Below are 24,238 nucleotides of genomic sequence, written 5' to 3'. Positions count from 1 at the left end.
GCCCCCAGGGCAGTGTTATGTCTTTATACTAAAAACTACCTGTACAATATTTACAATTCCTTCCCAATACCTATCACCTATGTTAGACAGTGAGCTTCTACTCTAAACCAATCCAAAAGTGCCACCATCACAGCAAGAGATGGAGGCCAAGAAGAAGAAGGAGAAAGGCTGGACATGCCCAGATTCCTCCATCTTGCCTCTGAGATTGTTAAAAGTCTCTTTTCCCACATGAGTGCTTGAAGAAGGAGTTGGAGCTCTCATTTCTCATTCTCAAGGTTGTTTATTGTATCTTATCTATAAAATTCTTTCTTCTGGGCTGCCGAGGTCCATCCAGCAGGACAGTCAAAAGCACTCTGCCTGCCCCCAGGGCAGTGTTGTTATCTTTTCATACTAAAAACTGTAATGTTTACAATTACTTTCCAACACCTATCACCTATGTTAGACAGTGAACGTCTACTCAAAACCAATCTAAAACTGCCACCATCACAGCAGAAGATGGAGGCCAAGAAGAAGAAGGAGAAAGGCTGGACATGCCCAGATTCCTCCATCTTGCCTCCATACCAAAAACCCCAAAATCTACTTTTCCACCCTGTGATAACTTCACTATTATTCTACCTAAACTCTTGTGGCTTGCTGATCTTTATATAAGGTTGGTAATTTGCTCAGGGGTCATAATCAAACCCACAGGTGTTTTGGGCTCTGTGCCAGGGCTTCTGAGCCTCCTGGGTTCTGGGATCCCAAATTTCCTCAGTTCTGCAGCACTCCAGGAGCTCCTGGAGGATCCAGATGTGCCCAAGCCCTCCAGATGTGCCCCGGGGCTGGGCAGAGGGGCGGCATCCCCTCCCTCCCACCTGCCCTGCAAGGAATCATCACCCCAGGGTGGTGCAGGGGTGCCAGGCTGCTGTCACTCACCCTGCACACAGCGAGGATTGTGCCTCATTTGATGGGGAAATTTTCCCTAATAGGTGCCTTTAAATGACAGGCAGGAAAAAGCTCACCGAGCTCTGGGGTGCTGTAATTTAATGCTGGGTTAAATGACACAATCCAGTGCATTTTCATTAGATGTTCTGAGACACTTCTCCAGCATTTATGCTTTAAAGGCTGCTGGATTGCCAGCTGCAATAACTGTTTTGATTGCAGCCTGAGCTGATGGTGGGCATCCTACCAGAAAAATAATGGGCTGGGCTTTAATTATGGCACCTGCACTCCCCGAGTGCGTCAGCACGGCCCTGCTGCGTCCAAGGGATGGCAAAATGTGCAACAGATGGAGCTGAGGGGGGCTTGGAACGGGCCTGGGGGGGCGTTGGGGTTTGGGGGATGAAGAAATGTTCAGGTGTGGCTGGAAGGTGCTGAGCAGAGCAGCCAGGGGGGCTCTGGATGGGCTCAGCTCCTGTCACAGGGGCACAGGGCACTTTGCCATGGGTGCTGTCACACTGGAGGGGTACAAAGGGGCTAGAGAGGGCCAGGGAAGGCTGGAAAACTCCTGCTGGAGCTGAGGGGGCTCAGCCTGGAGAAAAAGAGGCTCAGGAGAGTGTAAGAATCGAAATGAGGGATGTGGGACTCGAGGCTGCTCTCCAAAATGCAGTTTATTCCATCCAAGAGTTACAGCAGTCCAGGGTGGTGGGAGGGTGACAGAGCTGTGCCCACAGCTGCCAGCTCCAGCTGCAGGCAGCCCTGGGGACCCTGAGTTTAGGTCACAATGCATTATTTACTTTTCTTTTGGTTCCAATGCATTCTATACTTTGCTGAACATCTCAATACAGCAGGACCAATCTATACCTTAACTTTTATCTCTAGCCTATCATAACTACTGTAATTACCATATTCATGTTCCTGTTCTCCAATCACTAAAAGTCAGCACATTACAGTTTAAGCTCAAAGTTGTCATTCAGTTTTCTTGCAGTGGAAAATTCTGAGACCTTTTTTCTGCTTGCAACATGGGCAGGCTTGTTTGCCTGTGCTCTCTTTGTGCTTGGTAAAAACATCTTCTTGTTTGAGGTGGGTTTATCCATAAAAACCCCTTCTAACTAACACTCCCTTTGCCTCCTTAGTTATCCAGCAAGACTGGCTCAGCAATTAATTTCTTCTATATCAAAATTTGCTTTAATTTCTATTCCTTCTTCAGATTCTACATTTAAATGTTTTTCTGCCAAGCACACATATCTGTGAGACCTTCTGGCCAAACTTTCATCCTTTCCAACAGGGGGGACCTTGTGGCTCTGCTCAGCTCCTGACAGGAGGGGACAGCCCCAGGTTGGGCTCTGCTCCCAAGGAACAGGGACAGGAGGAGAGGGAACGGCCTCAGGATGAACAGGAGAGGTTTAAATTGGATTTTAGGGAGAGTTTCTCCATGGAAAGGGTGCTCAGGCATTGCCCAGGGAGGTTTGGAGTGTCCAGGGAAGGGCTGGATGTGGCACTTGGGGACAGAGTGGGGATTGGGCACAGCTTGGATGGTCCTGGAGTAAATGAGCCTTGCTTGGTCGTATCCTATGCAAGCTGTTACCGCTCCAGAGCTCAGTCCCCAAGGGGACTGGGTGCCAGAAGCCAGCTCGCTCTCAGACCAAGGCCGCGGGTCAGCCCCTAGCAAGCAGGGAATATTCAGCTCTTAGTGATCAGGCAGCTCTTGTGATTTCAGCTTTGCTTGCTAGGTAGCTTTCCCTTGGCCTAAGGCTCCAGCAGACGGTAGAGAGAGGAGAAGCAGAAGACACTGGCTGTTCCACGAGTGTGGCTTTATTGGAGGGTCCCTGAAGGGTCTCAGCTCTTCTTCTTCCGAGTTAGTAGGGGTACAGTATGCTACTTTTATACCCTTGGCCTGGATCCAATCCTGACCAATGGCAAAGGTGTTAGAGTGACCATAAGTGACCAATGGTAGGGTTTAACACAATATTGCCTTCCATGGCTATAGGGATAAGGTACAAGGCGGATGTCCCTGGAGACAGGAAACTTCTTTGCCGCTGTGTCAGCATTCTATTCTCCAAGGGGCCCTGGCTAAACCTGAGGGGTTTACTACACTGGAGGGCTTTTCCAACCTCCCTGATTCTGGGTTTCTGTCCCATCCCCTCATGGCAGCTGGGGTTTCTCACCTGTGGAAGGTGCTTTCACCTCTCCCAAAACTGATTTTTCCTGCTGCAAATTGAGAGCCAAACCAGGAAGATTTGTAGCATCCATGGCACACCTGAAGCAGAGCACGAGGGATGCAAAGAGAGCAGAGGATTTCTGGGTTGATTTGTTTGGATATATTGATTTTTTTTTGCAAGGGCAAGCTTATCAAGCGGCATTTCTGGCGCTGGCTTCGTTTGGTTCCTCGCTGCAGGAGCAAAATTAAGCCAATGAAAACCACATTGCAGATCTCACACAATCAGCACTGGCTCCGAGCACGTTAAGGGGATAATCACTCAATAATCCATTTGGCTGGAGGTACAGAAGGAATGGAATATGATTATTCCTGCTGTTATTACTGCCCTCACCTCCTTAAAAACAAGGAGTGGAGTTTGCTGCTTCCTTGCCTTGTTAGTTTGTGTTTTTTTGTGTTTGTTGCCTTGAAGATCAGCAATGTCAGAATTGCTGTTTGCTGGGGAGTGATTCCTTGTTCTGTGTCTGGTTTATCTCGGCTGTTTGAGGGGCCTGGAAAGGCCCGGGGTGGCCTTGGGGCAGCCCGCGTATCGAAGGACGAGAAGAGGCTTCAGTTCTTCTTTCGGTTTTTATGTTTATTAATTGTTTATCTAAAAGATGTTCTTTCAGCTGAACAGAGCTCTGCTCAGCAGCCAGCCATGAGCACACTGTGCTGCCCTCCGGGGCAGCCACCTATCTTTATACCATTGTTACGTGTACAATATTTATCATTTTTCCCCAATACCATTTATTCTCATTGCTGGGTGCACTCTCAGTAATAACCAATCCAAAGGTGCCACCATCACCAAAGAAGATGGAGGAGAAGAGGAAGAAGAAAGAGGACAGGACACACCCCAATTCCTCCATCTTACTCCTCTAAACCCCCCTGTACAGAAATCCTAAACCCTGTGTCTCACCCTCTAATTAGCTAATCTTTTCGCCATTCACTCTGGTGAAGTCCTCTTATCTTCATACAGGTGTCGTCTCCTGTGTAGGATCAAAGTCCAGCCACCAGACACTTCTGGAACATTCCAGGACTCCCGAGCCCCCAAGGGTGGTCTCGGGGGCCCGGCATCTCAGGACTGAGATCCTGAGATCCCACAGTTCTGTCTGCCTTTCCGTGGTTTAAATCCCTCAGATTTAGGGAGCAGGGCAGGAGAACAGTTACCAAGCAGGGATTCCTGCCAACGCTGCCTGTCCTGGGGCTTTGGAACAGCAGAGCTGAGCTTTTGAACGTGGCCATGGTAAATGATTGTTCTTCAAGGGGATGCTGCCTTGGACAAGACAAGGACATCAGAGAAACAAAAAAAAAAAAAAAATCACTTTTGTGTGTTGGCTGGAGGCTTGAGAGGAGAGAAGTGGCTTTTGCTGTGATTTCAGTGCGGGGCAGGAGCAGCTCCAGCTCATTCCCAGGGCAGGAGCAGCCAGGGAAGCTGGAGCTGCTGCACAGGGATTTATTTCCCTGTCTGAAGCAGCATCTCCTGCTTCCTCCTGGCTGAGTTGGCTTTCACTGGAGCCACCTGGGGTGTTCTGTGGGCTGAGGGGATTTTTGGTGTGTGAGCAGCAGGGTTTGGTGCCTTTGGTGCTGCTCTGCTGGTGGGGACACACAAGGGAACATCTGGGGGTCAGAGCTGCTTGGATTATCAATTTATACAGGTTCCTCAGGAAATTGTGTCTCCACTCCGTGTGGGCTCTGAGAACAAGCTCAGTTTATCAATTTCTAGGGGTTCTCGTGGAAAATGTGTCTCCAGCCAGTGTGGGTTCTGAGAGCAAGCTCAGTTTATCAATTTCTAGAGGTTCTCACGGAAATTTTCTTTACACTCGATGTGGGTTCTGAGAGCAAGCTCAGTTTATCAATTTCTAGAGATTCTCATGGAAATTGTGTCTCCAGTCATTGTAAACTCTGAAAACCAGCTCAGTTTATCAATTTCTAGAGGTTCTCATGGAAATTTTCGCTCCAGCCAATGTGGGTTATGAGACCAAGCTCAGTTTATCAAATTCTAGAGGTTCCTCTGGAAATTGTCTCTCCAATCAGTGTGGGTTGTGAGAACAAGCTCAGTTTATCAATTTCTAGAGGTTCTCATGGAAATTCTCTATTCAATCAGTGTGGGTTGTGAGAACAAGCTCAGTTATTGATAATTTCTAGACGTTCTCATGGAAATTTTCAGCCAGTGTGGGCTCTGAGAACAAGCTCAGTTTATCAATTTCTAGAGGTTCTCATGGAAATTGTGTCTGTGCTCAATGTGGGCTCTGAGAGCAGCTCAGTTTATCAATTTCTAGAGGTTCCTCTGAAAATTGTCTCTCCAGACAGGGTGAGCTCAGTTTATGAATTTGTAAAGGTTCTCATGGAAATTGTCTCTCCAGCCAGTGTGGCTTCTGAGAACAAGCTGAGTTTATCAGTTTCTAGAGGTTCTCGTGGCAAATGTCTCTCCAGACAGTGTGGTTGTGAGAACAAGCTCAGTTTATCAATTTCTAGAGGTTCTCATGGAAATTTTCATCCAGTGTGGGCTCTGAGAACAAGCTCAGTTTATCAATTTCTAGAGATTCTCCTGGAAATTCTCTATCCAATCAGTGTGGGCTCTGAGAACCAGCTCAGTTTATCAATTTCTAGAGATTCTCATGGAAATTGTGTCTGTGCTCAATGTGGGCTCTGAGAACCAGCTCAGTTTATCAATTTCTAGAGATTCTCATGGAAATTCTCTCTCCAGTTACTGTAAGCACTGAGAACAAGCTCAGTTGATCAGATTCTAGAGGTTCCTCTGGAAATTCTCTCTCCAATCAGTGTGAGTCGTGAGAACAAGCTCAGTTTATCAATTTCTAGAGATTCTCATGGAAATTCTCTCTCCAATCAGTGTGGGCTTTGAGAACCAGCTCAGTTTATCAATTTCTAGAGATTCTCATGGAAATTCTCTCTCCAATCAGTGTGGGCTCTGAGAACCAGCTCAGTTTATCAATTTCTAGAGGTTCTCCTGGAAATTCTCAGCCAGTGTGGGCTCTGAGCACAAGCTCAGTGACAATTTCATGCCCTCGTGCACAGGAATTTCTCTTTTAAAGCCCTGTTAGTGGAAAAGAGCAGTTGTGCTGGAATCAATGCTGCAGGGCAGTGTTGTTTCAGGTAACATTTAATTCCTGTGACTCCTGGGGGACAGCGGCTCTTCCTTACAGGTAGAGGACATGTTCCTGCTGCCCTGAATTAAAAGCAACATCTGCAAAGTGTTCTCCCCTCTGTGAGCAGAATCCACGATGCAAAAAGCTCAGCCCAGAGGGAGCAGGTCCACTCTGGGTAATGAAAAGGCATTAAAAAATTCCTCTGTGATGGTGTGGGCTGATCAGGGGAAGATAAATCAGGTTCTGCTTTTATTAAAGCTGGTCCAGGCATTTCCTGGATTATTTTTTTTTTTTAATGTTTCAGCAGGCCACTCTAATTAAACTGCCAAATTAATTAATAAAAAACAATGACACTTCCACTCAGCACAGTAAAAACGGAATCCTTGTGGCTCCTGGAAGCTCTGATTGTTAATAAACAGGAGCAATTGTCCTTCCAGCTTGTCCAGAGCGTGGATTTTATGCTGAGGGCTGGTCAGTGCTGCTGTGCTGACATTAAAACTTAAATCATGGGCTGGCAACTCCGTGAGCTCTGCCAATAACTGGAAATTTTGCTTCGATAAAGTTCTCAGGCAGAGCCTGTCAGCTCTCATCACTCAGAGCTCAAATGTGTGTGAAATAATATTTAGGTTTGCTCAATGAGAGGCAGAGAGAAGAGGAGGAAATTCCCTCACTGTCTACAGGGCTGGTGATGACTTTGAGCAGGAATTGCTTGGGCTGGGTGCTCAGAGAAATTTAAATTTAAATTTAAATTTAAATTTAAATTTAAATTAAACCCCCCCAATTTGGTTTTGTTCTGTGGGTGCCTTTTCATTCTGTGTGAAGAGAGGAAATTCCCTGAATGAAATAACATTTACAGGTATTTCCTAAAGGAACAGAGAGCTTTGCATCCTGGTGATCCTGTGCCCCTCCTGGCACAAAGTCTGGCTGGATAAACTTCAGAGTGTGTTGTAAGAAGCTTTAAATTCTCTTTTTTCCCTGTTTATCTCGTGCTACTCCTGCCCTTGTGATCCCTTGAGCACTCTTGATCCCAAATGATACCAAATTCCTTCAGTTCCTGCTGCTCCTGTGGTGTGTGAGGGTTTGGGGCAGCTCAGGGATGGATCCTGAATTCCTGGTCCCAGCAATGTCAAGCAGGAATCCACTCTGGAATGGCTTTACATTGGAAATCTGGCCTGGAATCCCCTTGGCCACGTGCAGGGAGGTTTGGAAGTTGTAAAATCGTCATTTTGGTCAACAAGCTGCTCTGGGGATGGCTCAGCACCAGGGGTTTGTGTTTGGGATTAATGCAAATCAGTAATAAACAGGTTTTTGTAATGAAATCAGTTGTCGTGTAGCTGTGAGCCCATAAGGGAAGCAGGTGGGAGTTCCTGGATTTGTCCAGTTTTATTTTCTGCTCTTCACTCTGATTTGTGCCCATGTCCTGGGCATTCCTGCAGCCCCTCTGGTGCAGCAATTTCCTGGCTGTGAGTTTGGATTTTTACCTCAGGGAGGAGATGGGAACCATCCTTTGGTGCACTTTGGATCTGTGCCCACATAAAACCCGCATCCTTGTCCTGAGGAGGATTCCCAGAACCTTCCAGCCTTTTCCATGTCAAACACTCTGCAGGCACCACACTGAAGGCTTTAATTTGTTGTTATCATCCATTTTTTGCCTGGTTTTTTTGGGTTCAGTTTGTCAAACACTTCAGTCAGATTTTTACTCCAAGGTTCTCAAGATATTTTAAGGTATTTAACAACATATTGAACAATAATGCTTAAAATATTTAAGCATCCTGGGCTCACTCAGCACCCCAAAATCTCTGTCCCAGGGCAGGTGTTGGTGACCAAGGGGTGAAGCAGGGAAGGGTTTGGGACAGGAGCAGTGAGGAACCACAGGAGTGGAGAAAAACTGTGAAAAACGGTGAAAAATTATAGGAAAAACGGTGAAAAATTCCTGTGGGCAGGCAGGAGGTGGGAAAAGCCCAGGATTTGTTGCTCTCAGGCTGTCCCAGATGTTTCTGGAGCACGATGGGATCAACCCCACTGCTGGGTTTTTGTAGGGCAGCGCTAAACGTGACCTTGTGTGGGATTTTGTAGGGCAGAAATGATGAGTGTGACCTTGCTGTGGGTTTTTCCTGGTGTGACTGACGTTGTGCGGGTTTCCCTGCTGAGTGTGACCCCAGTGTGGATTTTTGTAGGGCAGAAATGATGATTGTGACCTTGCTGTGGGTTTTTCCTGGTGGGACTGACCTGTCTGTGGGTTTTTCCTGCTGAGTGTGACCTTGTGTGTTTTTCCCCTATGAGTGTGACCTGGCTTTGGGTTTTCCCTGATGGGGCTGACCTTGTGTGGGATTTTGTAGGGCAGAAATGGTGATTGTGACCTTGCTGTGGGTTTTTCCTTGGTGGGGCTGAGCTTGTGTGGGTTTTTATAAGTCTGCAATGGTGAGTGTGACCTTGCTGTGGGTTTTTGTAGGTCTGCAATGGTGATTGTGACCTTGTGTGGGTTTCTCTGGTGAGTGTGACCTCACTGTAGATTTTCCCTGGTGGGGCTGACCTTGCTATGGATTTTTGTAGGACAGTGCTGAGTGTGACCTCACTATGGGTTTTTCTACTGAATTTGACCTTGTGTGCGTTTTTCCTGATGAGTGTGATCCCTGGTGGGGCTGACTTCCCTGTGGATTTTTCCCTACGAGTGTCACCTTGTGTGGGTTTTCCCTGTGATTGTCACCTCTCTGTGGGTTTTCCCTGATGGGGCTGACCTTGTGTGGGATTTTGTAGGGCCGAAATGGTGATTGTGACCTTGCTGTGAGTTTTTCCTTTTGGTGGAGCTGAGCTTGTGTGGGTTTTTGTAAGTCTGCAATGGTGATTGTGACCTTGTGTGTGTTTTTTCCCGATAAGTGTGACCTGGCTTTGGGTTTTCCCTGGTGGGTCTGACCTCACTGTGGATTTTTCCCTACTAGTGTCACCTTGTGTGGGTTTTCCCTGTGATTGCGACCTTGCTGTGGGTTTTTCCTTGGTGGGGCTGAGCTTGTGTGGGATTTTGTAGGGCCACAATGGTGATTGTGACCTTGTGTGTGTTTCTCTGGTGAGTGTGACCTCACTGTAGATTTTCCCTGGTGGGGCTGACCTTGCTATGGATTTTTGTAGGACAGTGCTGAGTGTGACCTCACTATGGGTTTTTCTACTGAATTTGACCTTGTGTGTGTTTTTCCCAATGAGTGTGACCTGGCTTTGGGTTTTCCCTGATGGGGCTGACCTTGTGTGGGTTTTTGTAGGGCCGAAATGGTGATTGTGACCTTGCTGTGAGTTTTTCCTTAGTGGGGCTGAGCTTGTGTGGATTTTTGTAGGGCAGAAATGGTGATTGTGACCTTGTGTGGGTTTCTCTGGTGAGTGTGACCTCACTGTGGGTTTTCCCTGATGGGGCTGACCTTGTGTGGGATTTTGTAGGGCAGCAATGGTGATTGTGACCTTGTGTGGGTTTCTCTGGTGAGTGTGACCTCACTGTAGATTTTCCCTGGTGGGGCTGACCTTGCTATGGATTTTTGTAGGACAGTGCTGAGTGTGACCTCACTATGGGTTTTTCTACTGAATTTGACCTTGTGTGTGTTTTTCCCAATGAGTGTGACCTGGCTTTGGGTTTTTGTAGGGCAGAAATGATGATTGTGACCTTGCTGTGGTTTTTTCCTGGTGGGACTGACCTGTCTGTGGGTTTTTCCTGCTGAGTGTGACCTTGTGTGTGTTTTTCCCTATGAGTGTGACCTGGCTTTGGGTTTTTGTAGGGCAGAAATCGTGATTGTGACCTTGTGTGTGTTTTTCCCCAATGAGTGTGACCTGGCTTTGGGGTTTTCCCTGGTGGGGCTGACCTCCCTGTGGATTTTTCCCTACGAGTGTCACCTTGTGTGGGTTTTCCCTGTCATTGTCACCTCTCTGTGGGTTTTTCCTGCTGAGGCTGACCTTGTGTGAGTTTTCCTGGCGAGTGTGACCTGGCTTTGGGTTTTTGTAGAGCAGTGATGAGCGTGACCTCGCTGTGGGTTTTCCTGGTGAGTGTGACCTGGCTTTGGGTTTTTGTAGGGCAGAAATGATGATTGTGACCTTGCTGTGGTTTTTTCCTGGTGTGACTGACCTTGTGTGGGTTTTTCCTGCTGAGTGTGACCTTGTGTGTGTTTTTCCCTATAAGTGTCGCCTGGCTTTGGGGTTTCCCTGATGGGGCTGACCTTGTGTGGGATTTTGTAGGGCAGAAATGGTGGTTGTGACCTTGCTGTGGGTTTTTCCTTGGTGGGGCTGAGCTTGTGTGGGTTTTTGTAGGTCTGCAATGGTGATTGTGACCTTGTGTGTGTTTCTCTGGTGAGTGTGACCTCACTGTAGATTTTCCCTGGTGGGGCTGACCTTGCTATGGATTTTTGTAGGACAGTGCTGAGTGTGACCTCACTATGGGTTTTTCTACTGAATTTGACCTTGTGTGTGTTTTTCCCAATGAGTGTGACCTTGTGTGGGTTTTTGTAGGGCAGAAATGATGACTGTGACCTTGCTGTGGTTTTTTCCTGGTGGGACTGACCTGTCTGTGGGTTTTCCTGGTGAGTGTGACCTTGTGTGTGTTTTTCCCCTATGAGTGTCGCCTGGCTTTGGGTTTTCCCTGATGGGGCTGACCTTGTGTGGGATTTTGTAGGGCCGCAATGGTGATTGTGACCTTGCTGTGAGTTTTTCCTTTTGGTGGGGCTGAGCTTGTGTGGGTTTTTATAGGTCTGCAATGGTGATTGTGACCTTGTGTGTGTTTCTCTGGTGAGTTTGACCTCACTGTAGATTTTCCCTGATGGGGCTGACCTTGTGTGGGATTTTGTAGAGCCGAAATGGTGATTGTGACCTTGCTGTGGGTTTTTTCTTGGTGGGGCTGACCTTGCTATGGATTTTTGTAGGACAGTGCTGAGTGTGACCTCACTATGGGTTTTTCTACTGAATTTGACCTTGTGTGTGTTTTTCCCGATGAGTGTGATCCCTGGTGGGTCTGACCTCCCTGTGGATTTTTCCCTACGAGTGTCACCTTGTGTGGGTTTTTCCCTGTGGTTGTCACCTCTCTGTGGGTTTTCCCTGCTGAGTGTGACCTTGTGTGAGTTTTCCTGGCGAGTGTGACCATGCCATCGGTTTTTGTAGAGCATTGATGAGTGTGATCTCCCTGTGGGTTTCCCTGCCGAGTGTGACCTTGTGTGGGATTTTGTAGGGCTGCAATGGTGATTGTGACCTTGCTGTGGGTTTTTCCTTTTGGTGGAGCTGAGCTTGTGTGGGTTTTTATAGGTCTGCAATGGTGATTGTGACCTTGTGTGTGTTTCTCTGGTGAGTGTGACCTCACTGTAGATTTTCCCTGGTGGGGCTGACCTTGCTATGGATTTTTGTAGGACAGTGCTGAGTGTGACCTCACTGTGGGTTTTTCTACTGAATTTGACCTTGTGTGCGTTTTTCCCAATGAGTGTGATCCCTGGTTGGTCTGACCTCCCTGTGAATTTTTCCCTACGAGTGTCACCTTGTGTGGGTTTTCCCTGTCATTGTCACCTCTCTGTGGGTTTTTCCTGCTGGGGCTGACCTTGTGTGAGTTTCCCTGCTGAGTGTGACCATGCCATGGGTTTTTGTAGAGCAGTGATGAGCGTGACCTCCCTGTGGGTTTTCCTGGTGAGTGTGACCTTGTGTGGGATTTTGTAGGGCAGAAATGATGATTGTGACCTTGCTGTGTGTTTTTCCTGATGGGACTGACCTGTCTGTGGGTTTTTCCTGCTGATTGTGACCTTGTGTGTGTTTTTTCCCCTAATGAGTGTCACCTGGCTTTGGGTTTTCCCTGGTGGGGCTGAGCTTGTGTGGGTTTTTGTAGGTCTGCAATGGTGATTGTGACCTTGCTGTGGGTTTTTCCTTGGTGGGGCTGACCTTGCTATGGATTTTTGTAGGACAGTGCTGAGTGTGACCTCACTATGGGTTTTTCTACTGAATTTGACCTTGTGTGCGTTTTTCCCAATGAGTGTGATCCCTGGTGGGGCTGACCTCCCTGTGGATTTTTCCCTACGAGTGTCACCTTGTGTGGGTTTTCCCTGTGATTGTCACCTCTCTGTGGGTTTTCCCTGATGGGGCTGACCTTGTGTGGGATTTTGTAGGGCTGCAATGGTGATTGTGACCTTGCTGTGGGTTTTTCCTTTTGGTGGAGCTGAGCTTGTGTGGGTTTTTATAGGTCTGCAATGGTGATTGTGACCTTGTGTGGGTTTTTGTAGGTCTGCAGTGGTGATTGTGACCTTGTGTGGGTTTCTCTGGTGAGTGTGACCTCACTGTGGGTTTTCCCTGGTGGGGCTGACCTTGCTATGGATTTTTGTAGGACAGTGCTGAGTGTGGTCTCACTATGGGTTTTTCTACTGAATTTGACCTTGTGTGTGTTTTTCCCAATGAGTGTGACCTGGCTTTGGGTTTTTGTGGGGCAGAAATGATGATTGTGACCTTGCTGTGGGTTTTTCCTTGGTGGGGCTGAGCTTGTGTGGGTTTTTGTAGGGCAGCAATGATGAGTGTGACCTTGCTGTGGTTTTTTCCTGGTGGGACTGACCTTGTGTGGGTTTTTCCTGCTGAGTGTGACCTTGTGTGTTTTTCCCCTATGAGTGTGACCTGGCTTTGGGTTTTCCCTGATGGGGCTGACCTTGTGTGGGATTTTGTAGGGCCGAAATGGTGATTGTGACCTTGCTGTGGGTTTTTCCTTGGTGGGGCTGACCTTGCTATGGATTTTTGTAGGACAGTGCTGAGTGTGACCTCACTGTGGGTTTTTCTACTGAATTTGACCTTGTGTGTTTTTTCCCCTATGAGTGTCATCTGGCTTTGGGGTTTCCCTGGTGGGTCTGACCTCACTGTGGATTTTTCCCTACGAGCGTCACCTTGCTGTGGGTTTTCCCTGTGATTGTCACCTCTCTGTGGGTTTTTCCTGCTGAGTGTGACCTTGTGTGTGTTTTTTCCCCAATGAGTGTGACCTGGCTTTGGGTTTTCCCTGATGGGGCTGAGCTTGTGTGTGTTTTTGTAGGGCAGAAATGGTGATTGTGACCTTGCTGTGGGTTTTTTCTTGGTGGGGCTGACCTTGCTATGGATTTTTGTAGGACAGTGCTGAGTGTGACCTCACTATGGGTTTTTCTACTGAATTTGACCTTGTGTGTGTTTTTCCCAATGAGTGTGATCCCTGGTGGGTCTGACCTCACTGTGGATTTTTCCCTACGAGCGTCACCTTGTGTGGGTTTTTCCCTGTGATTGTCACCTCTCTGTGGGTTTTTCCTGCTGAGGCTGACCTTGTGTGAGTTTTCCTGGCGAGTGTGACCTGGCTTTGGGTTTTTGTAGAGCAGTGATGAGCGTGACCTCCCTGTGGGTTTTCCTGGTGGGGCTGACCTTGTGTGGGTTTTTGTAGGGCAGAAATGATGAGTGTGACCTTGCTGTGTTTTTTTCCTGGTGGGACTGACCTGTCTGTGGGTTTTTCCTGCTGAGTGTGACCTTGTGTGTGTTTTTCCCCATGAGTGTCACCTGGCTTTGGGTTTTCCCTGGTGGGGCTGAACTTGTGTGGGATTTTGTAGGGCAGAAATGGTGATTGTGACCTTGCTGTGGGTTTTTCCTTTTGGTGGAGCTGAGCTTGTGTGGGTTTTTATAGGTCTGCAATGGTGATTGTGACCTTGTGTGTGTTTCTCTGGTGAGTGTGACCTCACTGTGGGTTTTCCCTGGTGGGGCTGACCTTGTGTGGGATTTTTGTAAGGCAGTGCTGAGTGTGACCTCACTATGGGTTTTTCTACTGAATTTGACCTTGTGTGTGTTTTTCCCAATGAGTGTGACCTGGCTTTGGGTTTTCCCTGATGGGGCTGACCTCCCTGTGGATTTTTCCCTACGAGCGTCACCTTGTGTGGGTTTTCCCTGTGATTGTCACCTCTCTGTGGGTTTTCCCTGATGGGGCTGACCTTGTGTGGGATTTTGTAGGGCCGCAATGGTGATTGTGACCTTGCTGTGAGTTTTTCCTTTTGGTGGGGCTGAGCTTGTGTGGGTTTTTGTAGGTCTGCAATGGTGATTGTGACCTTGCTGTGGCTTTTTCCTGGTGGGACTGACCTTGCTATGGATTTTTGTAAGGCAGTGCTGAGTGTGACCTCACTATGGGTTTTTCTACTGAATTTGACCTTGTGTGGGTTTTTCCCGATGAGTGTGACCTGGCTTTGGGGTTTTCCCTGGTGGGGCTGAACCTCACTGTGGATTTTTCCCTACGAGCGTCACCTTGTGTGGGTTTTTCCCTGTGATTGTGACCTCTCTGTGGGTTTTCCCTGCTGTGTCTGACCCTGTGGTGTTTCTGCAGGCTGACAGGGTTCCAGCTGCCCGCTCCCATCGTCAGCACGGGCCTGGTGCTGTCCCTGTGGCTCGTCAGCGACTACGCCGTCAGTGCCCAAGGCTTCCAGGCCAGCTACGAGGGTGAGTCCAGGAGGGGCTGGGATTGCACCTGGGAGGTGGGAGCTGAGCTGCAGGGTCTGCACCACGAGCTGCACATCTCTGCCTCGCTGTTGTGTCATTTAATCTGCTTTTTCAGCATTTAAATTGATGGTTCCTTCCAGCAGAGCGGTGTTGGTGTTTTTTTTGGTGTTAAAGGTGTGCTCTGGCTGAATTCCCTGGAATTCTGCTGGGGCAGGTGAGGATGTTGGGATAGGTGAGGATGTAAGGGCAGGTGAAGGTTTTGGGATAGATGAGGATGTCAGGAGACAGGTGAAGATGTTGGGACAGGTGAAGATTTGGGGGCAGATGAAGGTTTTGGGATAGATGAGGGTTTTGAGACAGGTGAGGATGTCAGGACAGGTGAGGATTTTGGGATAAGTGAGGATGTCAGGACAGGTGAAGGTTTTGGGACAGGTGAAGGTTTTGGGTAGGTGAAATTTTTGGGACAGGTGAGGATGTTGGGATAGGTGAAGGTTTTGGGACAGGTGAGGATGTTGGGACAGGTGAGGATATCAGAGCAGGGTGGAGGTTTTGGGACAGGTGAAGGTTTTGGGACGGTGAAATTTTTGGGACAAGTGAGGATGTTGGGACAGGTGAAGGTTTTGGGACAGGTGAGGATTTTGGGACAGATGAAGGTTTTGGGATAGGTGAGGATGTCAGGGTAGGTGAAGGTTTTGGGACAGGTGAGGACTTTGGTGCAGGTGAGGATTTTGGGACAGGTGATATCAGAGCAGTTGAAGATTTTGGGCAGGTGAAGGTTTTGGGACAGGTGAGGATATCAGGACAGGTGAAGGTTTTGGGTAGGTGAAATTTTTGGGACAAGTGAGGATTTTGGGACAGGTGAGGATTTTGAGATGGGTGAGGATGTCAGGGTAGGTGAAGGTTTTGGGACAGGTGAGGATTTTGGGACAGGTGAGGATTTTGGGATGGGTGAGGATTTTGAGATGGGTGAGGATGTCAGGATAGGTGAAGATTTGGGGGCAGGTGAGGATTTTAGGACAGGTGATCTCACCCATTGGGAGCAAAGTCAAATCCATTTACAAACCTGCTTTTCCCCCCCAGATTTTCCCGATTTGTCTCATCTTTTCCCCATTTGCAGCCCCTGTGCTGTGGAACCCCTGTCAGTCTCTGTGTGAGACCCTCCCAAATCCACGCTGCTGCTTTTTGCACTTTCTTGACATTTCCAGTTCATTTTTTTGGCATTTACACACAGCTCCTTGTACACTTTGTAATGTTCTTTTATTACCTTGATGCTGCAGGAAATGTTGTACAAAGGCCGGGGCCGGGGCTGCCCTTTAGTCCCACACATCTGAAACGATCTGGGTTTGTTTGAATGGTGATTAGGAGGCTTCCAAGGCTCTCACTGAAAGGGAAAATAAATGTATTTAAAACTTAACCTGAGCCAGAGTGACAGAGAGAGCGTTGGCATAAATCAGAGTTTTGTTTTGAGGATGGGAGAAGGGTTCACTCGCTGAAATACCACCCTGAGCCTGCCCCAAAGGAAATAATAATAATTAATTTGGGTGTTAATTAAGGCTGAAGGAGTGATTGTGATTCAGTTCTTTGGGTGCTGGATTCCAAAATGCAGGGAATTCTCAGAAATTTCGGCCTGGAAGCCAAAGTTTAGAATAAAAGCCAGGATTTGATCTGAGACCTTGGGAAAAGCTCCCAAACTGAGGTGCTGGAAATGAGAATGTGGATTTAGGGTTTAAACAGAGACACGTGAAGTTGAGGAAAATTTGAGTTTTGGAGTTTAAGAGCTAGAAAAAATAATACTAATTACAAAGGAGTTTAGAATGCAGTGGTGTAGGTTTGTGTCATTGGCCAACACTGTTGCATGGGTTTATAGATGAAATATTTAAGGATTGGGTTAAAAATAGAAATATCCTTGTTAGCAATGTTTTGTTGGTCAATAAATCCTGAAAACATCTTGTAACCAAGGGTGTTGTGACCTTCTGGCCCACGCTGGAACAACGTGAGCCAAACTCACCCTTCCTGCCTGTGGAGAAACAAAAACAAATCTAAAAACTCAAAAAGTCCCATCCGTAACTCATTCAAAATCCCTTCCAAAATCCCATACTTGGCAATCTCGGTTTGATTTGTGGGATTTTAGTTTATTTGGGTCTGTGGGATGTTACTTGATTTGGATTTGTGGGGTTTCAGTTAATTTGAGTTTGTGGGATTTTGGTTTATAGGGGTTTCTGGGATTTTGTTCATTTAGGTTTGTGGGATTTTAGTTCATTTGGGTTTTTGGGTTTTACTTTATTTGGGTATTTGGGTTTTGGGATTTTAGGTCTTTTGGGTTTTGCTTTATTTGGGTTTGTGGGATGTTACTTGATTTGGATTTGTGGGGTTTCAGTTCATTTGAGTTTGTGGGATTTTGGTTTATAGGGGTTTCTGGGATTTTGTTCATTTAGGTTTGTGGGATTTTAGTTCATTTGGGTTTTTGGGTTTTACTTTATTTGGGTTTTTGGGATTTTAGGTCTTTTGGGTTTTAGTTCATTTGGGTTTGTGGGATTTTACTTTATTTAGGTCTGTGGGTTTTTAGTAAATTTGAGTTTGTGGCATTTCAGTTTATAGGGGTTTCTGGGATTTTGTTCATTTAGGTTTGTGGGATTTTAGTTCATTTGGGTTTTTGGGTTTTACTTTATTTGGGTTTTTCGGATTTTAGGTCTTTTGGGTTTTAGTTCATTTGGGTTTGTGGGATTTTACTTTATTTAGGTTTGTGGGTTTTTAGTAAATTTGAGTTTGTGGGATTTTAGTTTATAGGGGTTTCTGGGATTTTGTTCATTTAGGTTTGTGGTATTTTAGTTCATTTGGGTTTTTGGGTTTTACTTTATTTGGGTTTTTGGTTTTTGGGATTTTAGGTCTTTTGGGTTTTAGTTCATTTGGGTTTGTGGGATTTTACTTTATTTAGGTCTGTGGGTTTTTAGTACATTGGGGTGTGTGGGATTTTACTTTATTTGGGTCTGTGGGATTTTACTTTATTTGGGTTTGTTGGGATTTTAGTTTATTTGGTTTTGTTGGGATTTTGCTCTATTTGGGTCTGTGGGATTTTATTTATTTGGGTCTGTGGGATTTTAGTTTATTTGGTTTTGTTGGGATTTTGCTCCATTTGGGTCTGTGGGATTTTACTTTATTTGGGTCTGTGGGATTTTACTCTATTTGGGTTTGTTGGGGTTTTATTTATTTGGCTTTGTGAGATTTCAGTTTATAGGGTTTTCTGGGATTTTACTCTATTTGGATTTGTGGGATTTTCGTTTGGTTTGAATTTGTGGTTTTTAGTTTGGTTTCCCTTTTTTGCTTTGGGTTTTCCTCCACCAAGGGCACTCCCAGCCTTCCAAACCCAGCAGCTCATTTGGGCAATTTTAGACAAAAATCTCCATTATTGGGTCCCCAAATCCAACAAAAACTCAAATTGATCCCACAACAACCAGCTGGGAAAAGGGAGAAGTGCAGCAGCTTAAAAATGTGGGAATGGACCCCCCAAAATTCCCCAAAATGTGGGAATGGACCCCCCAAAATCCCCCAAAATTCCCCAAAATGTGGGAATGGACCCCCCAAAATTCCCCAAAATGTGGGAATGGACCCCCCAAAATCCCCCAAATTCCCCAAAATGTGGGAATGGACCTCCCAAAATCCCCAAATTCCCCAAAATGTGGGAATGGACCTCCCAAAATCCCCAAAATGTGGGAATGGACCCCCCAAAATCCCCAAAATTCCCCAAAATGTGGGAATGGACCCCCCAAAATCCCCAAAATTCCCCAAAATGTGGGAATGGACCCCCCAAAATCCCCAAAATTCCCCAAAATGTGGGAATGGATCCCCCAAAATTCCCAAAATTCCCCAAAATGTGGGAATGGACCTCCCAAAATTCCCCAAAATGTGGGAATGGACCTCCCAAAATCCCCAAAATTCCCCAAAATGTGGGAATGGACCCCCCAAAATCCCCCAAATTCCCCAAAATGTGGGAATGGACCCCCAAAATCCCCAAAATTCCCCAAAATGTGGGAATGGATCCCCCAAAATCCCCAAAATTCCCCAAAATGTGGGAATGGACCCCCCAAAATCCCCAAAATTCCCCAAAATGTGGGAATGGACCCCCCAAAATCCCCAAAATTCCCCAAAATGTGGGAATGGACCCCCCAAAATCCCCAAAATTCCCCAAAAAGGGGGAATGGACCCCCCCAAAATCCCCAAAATTCCCCAAAATGTGGGAATGGACCCCCAAAATCCCCCAAATTCCTCAAAATGTGGGAATGGACCCCCCAAAATCCCCAAAATTCCCCAAAATGTGGGAATGGACCCCCCAAAATTCCCCAAAATGTGGGAATGGACCCCCCAAAATCCCCAAAATTCCCCAAAATGTGGGAATGGACCCCCCCAAAATCCCCAAAATTCCCCAAAATGTGGGAATGGACTCCCCCAAATTTTGGGGAGAGGGAAGAGCCTTGGACCAGCACAAAAATGGATTTAGGAAAAAGAACTGAGGAGCTGAAAATCCGTCAGCATTTCTTGGAAAATTGGGATTTCATTTCCATTTCAATCAAATGCTTTGATCTCAAGGTAATTTTTTTTTTACTGAGGAGCTTCCAGGAAGCACCAGCCAGTTCAGGGAGCTCCGTTTCCAGCACGACTCATTTAGAAAATATTGAAATTAAACGCTTTCATGCTTTTAGCATCCCTAAATTTGTTTTCTCTCCCTGTTTACTGTCCCTTGAATTCAACATGATTTCCTAATTAGCCCTGTTCACCCTCAGACTGGGGGATTTTTCCTTCTTTTCTCACTAAAGGATTTTTTTCTTTTTTCCCAGCCCCAACCCAGCTGTGGAGTCCTGAATTTCCTTTCAGCTGCAGAATTTTTATTTTTTTTTGGAGCCAGTTATAAATAATCCCAGTTCAATTTGACTGGGTTTGTGAATCTCGACGGCCTCATCTGGTGAAAAAAAAAAATATTCCTAAAAATGTAGAAATTTTTTATTTATTTTTCATTTTTATTTTTTGCTTGCCGTGGAAGATGTGGGAGGCTGGAATTAATTCCTGTCCTTGCTGCCTCAAACCTGAGGAATTCACTCAGCCTGATGGGGTGACCTTGTGTGGGTTTTTGTAGGTCTGCAATGGTGATTGTGACCTTGTGTGGGTTTCTCTGGTGAGTGTGACCTCACTGTAGATTTTCCCTGGTGGGGCATTTTTAAAAATATTTTACTTAAATATTCATGTATTTTATGTTTTTTATATATATATATAATTTTTAATATATTTATATATATATATATATATATTTAATAATAACTTTATATCCCTTTAAGAAAGGGTCCTGGGTCCCTCCAGGAATTCCCACTGAATTCTGCTTTTTTGGGGGGGAGGAATCCAGAGCACCAACAAAAAGCCCGCCCTAATATTAAAATTTTAAAATTTTAATTTAATCAAAATTTTAATTTAATTAAAATATTAAGTTACAAAGAGGAAGGTTGCTAAAAAAAAGGCATTTTTAAAATATTTTACTTAAATATTCATGCATTTTATATATATATATATATATATAATTTTTAATATATTTTTATATCTAGATATCTAGATATATAGATATATAGATATAGAGATATATAGATATATTTAATAATCACTTTATATCCCTTTAAAAGGGTCCTGGGTCCCTCCAGGAATTCCCACTGAATTCTGCTTTTTTGGGGGAGAGGCGGAAAAAATCCAGATCACCAACAAAAACCCCACCTTAATATTAAAATAAATCAGGCAAATTTGAGTGAGAGGAAAAGTGACCCAAATTCCACAGAAATAATGAAAATAAAGCAGGGGATGCAGAGCAGGTGGTTTATTTGTTCACTAATGAAAGGATAAAATAAAATTAAATTATTAAAGTGAATGGAATTATTGTGAAATCACCACCTCTGGGTGCTGTGTTAGAGCAGAGGGTGATGAATAAAAAAGGATTTAAGGAAAAACAGAGTTGTGGAAGGTTTTGGGTTGGAAAAACCTTCGCAAATCCAACTTTGGGGCAATCCCCAAGCAGAGCATGGGCGGTTTATTTTAATTTATATCCTTGTCAGGACACAATTTACAAATCTAATTGTAGAAGAGGGATATAAATATATATTAAAAAGGGGAATATAATATATACTATATAGTATATAGTATATACTATACAATATATAATATACAATATATAATATACAATATATAATATATAATATATAATATGTAATATATAATATGTAATATATAATATGTAATATATAATATATAATGTATTATGTATTATATATTATATATAGTTTTAAAGGGATAGTTATAAAAACCAATATTAAAAATTAAGAAATAATATTTCAAATAGAAATTGATATAAAACCCACCTATATTTAAGTAAAATAGAAACAAAGAGGGCTCTGTAAAAGTAGAGGGATGCAAGAATATCAGATGAAATTTTCTTAGAGAAATTCAGTGGTGGAACTTAGAATTTTAATTTTAGAGGGTTTTTTTTTTCTTGGTGGTGTGGAATTTTCCTCCCCAAAAAGGGGAATTCAGTGGGAATTCCTGGGGGGGATCCAGGATCCTTTTTTAAAGGGATATAAAGCGACTATTAAAAAAATATAAAAAAATTATATATATATATATATATATACAGATATATCTATATAGGTATATATATATATATATATTATAGGTAAAATATTTTTAAAAATGACTTTTTTTTTAGGAATCTTCCTCTTCGTAGCTTAAAATTTTAATTTTAGGCAGGGTTGTTTTTGGTGCTCTGGATTTCTCCCCCCCAGAAAAGCAGAATTCAGTGGGAATTCCTGGAGGGACCCAGGACCCTTTTTTAAAGGGATATAAAGTGATTATTAAATATATCTATATATCTATATATATATGTATAAAAATATATTGAAAATTATATATATATATAAACATAAAATACATGAATATTTAAGTAAAATATTTAAAAAATGCCTTTTTTAGCAACCTTCCTCTTTGTAACTTAATATTTTAATTAAATTAAAATTTTAATTAAATTAAAATTTTAAAATGTTAATATTAGGGCAGGGGTTTTGTTGTCGGTCTGAATTTTTTCCGCCCCCCCAAAAAAGCAGAATTCAGTGGGAATTCCTGGAGGGACCCAGGACCCTTTTTTAAAGGGATATAAAGTGATTATTAAATATATCTATATATCTCTATATCTATATATCTATATATCTAGATATCTAGATATAAAAATATATAAATATATTTAAAATTATATATATATATATAAACATAAAATACATGAATATTTAAGTAAAATATTTTAAAAATGCCTTTTTTTTAGCAACCTTCCTCTTTGTAACTTAATATTTTAATTAAATCAAAATTTTAAAATTTTAATATTAGGGCGGGGTTTTTGTTGGTGGTCTGGATTTCTCCCCCTCCAGAAAAGCAGAATTCAGTGGGAATTCCTGGAGGGACCCAGGACCCTTTTTTAAAGGGATATAAAGTGATTATTAAAAAAAAAAAAATATATATATACATATATATATATAAAGTTATATATATATATAAACATAAAATACATGAATATTTAAGTAAAATATTTTAAAAAATGCCTTTTTTTAGCAACTTTTCTCTTTGTAACTTAATATTTTAATTTTAACTAAATTAAAATTTTAATATTAGGGCGGGGTTTTTGTTGGTGCTCTGGATTTCTCCCCCCCCAAAAAAGCAGAATTCAGTGGGAATTCCTGGAGGGACCCAGGACCCTTTTTTAAAGGGATATAAAGTGATTATTAAATATATCTATATATCTATATATCTATATATCTATATATCTAGATATATATCTATATATATATATATCTAGATATCTAGATATAAAAATATATAAATATATTTAAAATTATATATATATATATAAACATAAAATACATGAATATTTAAGTAAAATATTTTAAAAAATGCCTTTTTTTAGCAACTTTTCTCTTTGTAACTTAATATTTTAATTTAATTAATATTTTAATTAAATTAATATTTTAATTAAATTAAAATTTTGATTAAATTAAAATTTTGAAATTTTAATATTAGGGCGGGGTTTTTGTTGGTGGTCTGGATTTTTTCCACCCAGAAAAGCAGAATTCAGTGGGAATTCCTGGAGGGACCCAGGATCCTTTTTTAAAGGGATATAAAGTGATTATTTTATATATATATATATATATATATATATATATATATATATAAATTATATATATATATATATATAAAATGCATGAATATTTAAGTAAAATATTTTAAAAATGCCTTTTTTTTAGCAACCTTCCTCTTTGTAACTTAATCTTTTAATTTTAACTAAATTAAAATTTTAATTAAATTAAATTTTTAAAATTTTTATTAAATTAAATTTTTAAAATTTTAATATTAGGGCGGGGTTTTTGTTGGCGTTCTGGATTTCTCCCCCCCAAAAAAATCAGAATTCAGTGGGAATTCCCGGGTTGAAGCCGGGCCCTGTGGATCCCTGTGGAAATCCAGGGGATTTTTCTTTTCCCTTCCCATCCATCGGTGGCAGCTGCAGCGAATTCTCTCAGCAAACGCTGATTGAAAAGCACAATTAGGGCCGCACCAACACTGCTCATTTTCAGGAATTAGCGGCAAAAATCCCCAGGGAAAGGAGCTGGAGCTGTTTGGGGATAAATCCGGGCTCATTCTTCACAGGCTCTTTGCGGAGTTGTGCAAACAGATGGAGAAAATACAATTAAATCCTGTTTTTATTGCTGCTTCCGTCCCTCTCTCGGAGCATTCCTGGCTCTGGGGTTTTTTTGGGATGTTGTTGCTGAAATTCTCCCTTTTCCCAGCTGGTTTTTGGCTCTGTTGTGGGATGGGTTTGAGTTCTTGTGGGATTTGGGGATTCAATAATGGAGGTTTTTGTTAAAATTGCCCAAATGAGCTGCTGGGTTTGAGAGAGTCCTTGGTGGAGGAAAAGCCAAAGCAAACAAAGGCAAAACAAACTAAAATTCCACAAAGTCAAATGAACTAAAATCCCACAAAGCAAACAAATTAAAAACCACAAACTCAAATAAATGAAAGGACACTCAAGTCCGCAAATCCAAAATAAACTAAAAGTCACAAAACCAAAATAAACTAAAAGTCACAAAACCAACCAAATTAAAATCCACAAAACCCAAACAAACAAAAAACCCAAACTAAAAACCACAAACCCAAATAAATGAAATCCCTCAAATCCAAATAAAGCAAAATCACCCAAATGAACTAAAGCCCCACAAACCCAAATGAACTAAAATCCCACAAACCTAAATAATCTAAAATCTCACAGACCCAAATAAAGAAAAAAACCCAAAATCAAACAAATTAAAATCTTACAAAAGAAATTAAAAACCCACAAGGCCAACCAGCCAGAAAATCCACAAAAGCAAAACAAACAAAAAACCCAAATTAAAAACCACAAACCCAAATAAATGAAATCCCTCAAATCCAAATGAAGTAAAATCACCCAAATGAACTAAAATCCCACAAACCTAAATAATCTAAAATCTCACAGACCCAAATAAAGAAAAAAACCCACAAAATCAAA

General features: G+C 43.2%; 1 protein-coding gene across 2 annotated transcripts in view; it reads left to right on the top strand.

The window, feature by feature from the left end:
- Positions 1-24,238, top strand: part of CSMD2 (CUB and Sushi multiple domains 2) — a 347,705-nt gene that overhangs the window by 38,363 nt on the left and 285,104 nt on the right. For both annotated transcript variants that reach the window (XM_064731593.1, XM_064731594.1), the window contains one exon: positions 14,534-14,646. In XM_064731593.1, coding sequence (XP_064587663.1) covers positions 14,534-14,646 — 113 coding nt within the window. The remainder of the gene's footprint in view (positions 1-14,533; positions 14,647-24,238) is intronic.

The sequence above is a fragment of the Zonotrichia leucophrys genome, chromosome 23 (genome assembly GCF_028769735.1).
Source record: "Zonotrichia leucophrys gambelii isolate GWCS_2022_RI chromosome 23, RI_Zleu_2.0, whole genome shotgun sequence".
Lineage (NCBI taxonomy): Eukaryota > Metazoa > Chordata > Aves > Passeriformes > Passerellidae > Zonotrichia > Zonotrichia leucophrys.
Note: the sequence above shows the minus strand (reverse complement) of the source record. Positions and strands in the feature narration are given on the sequence as shown.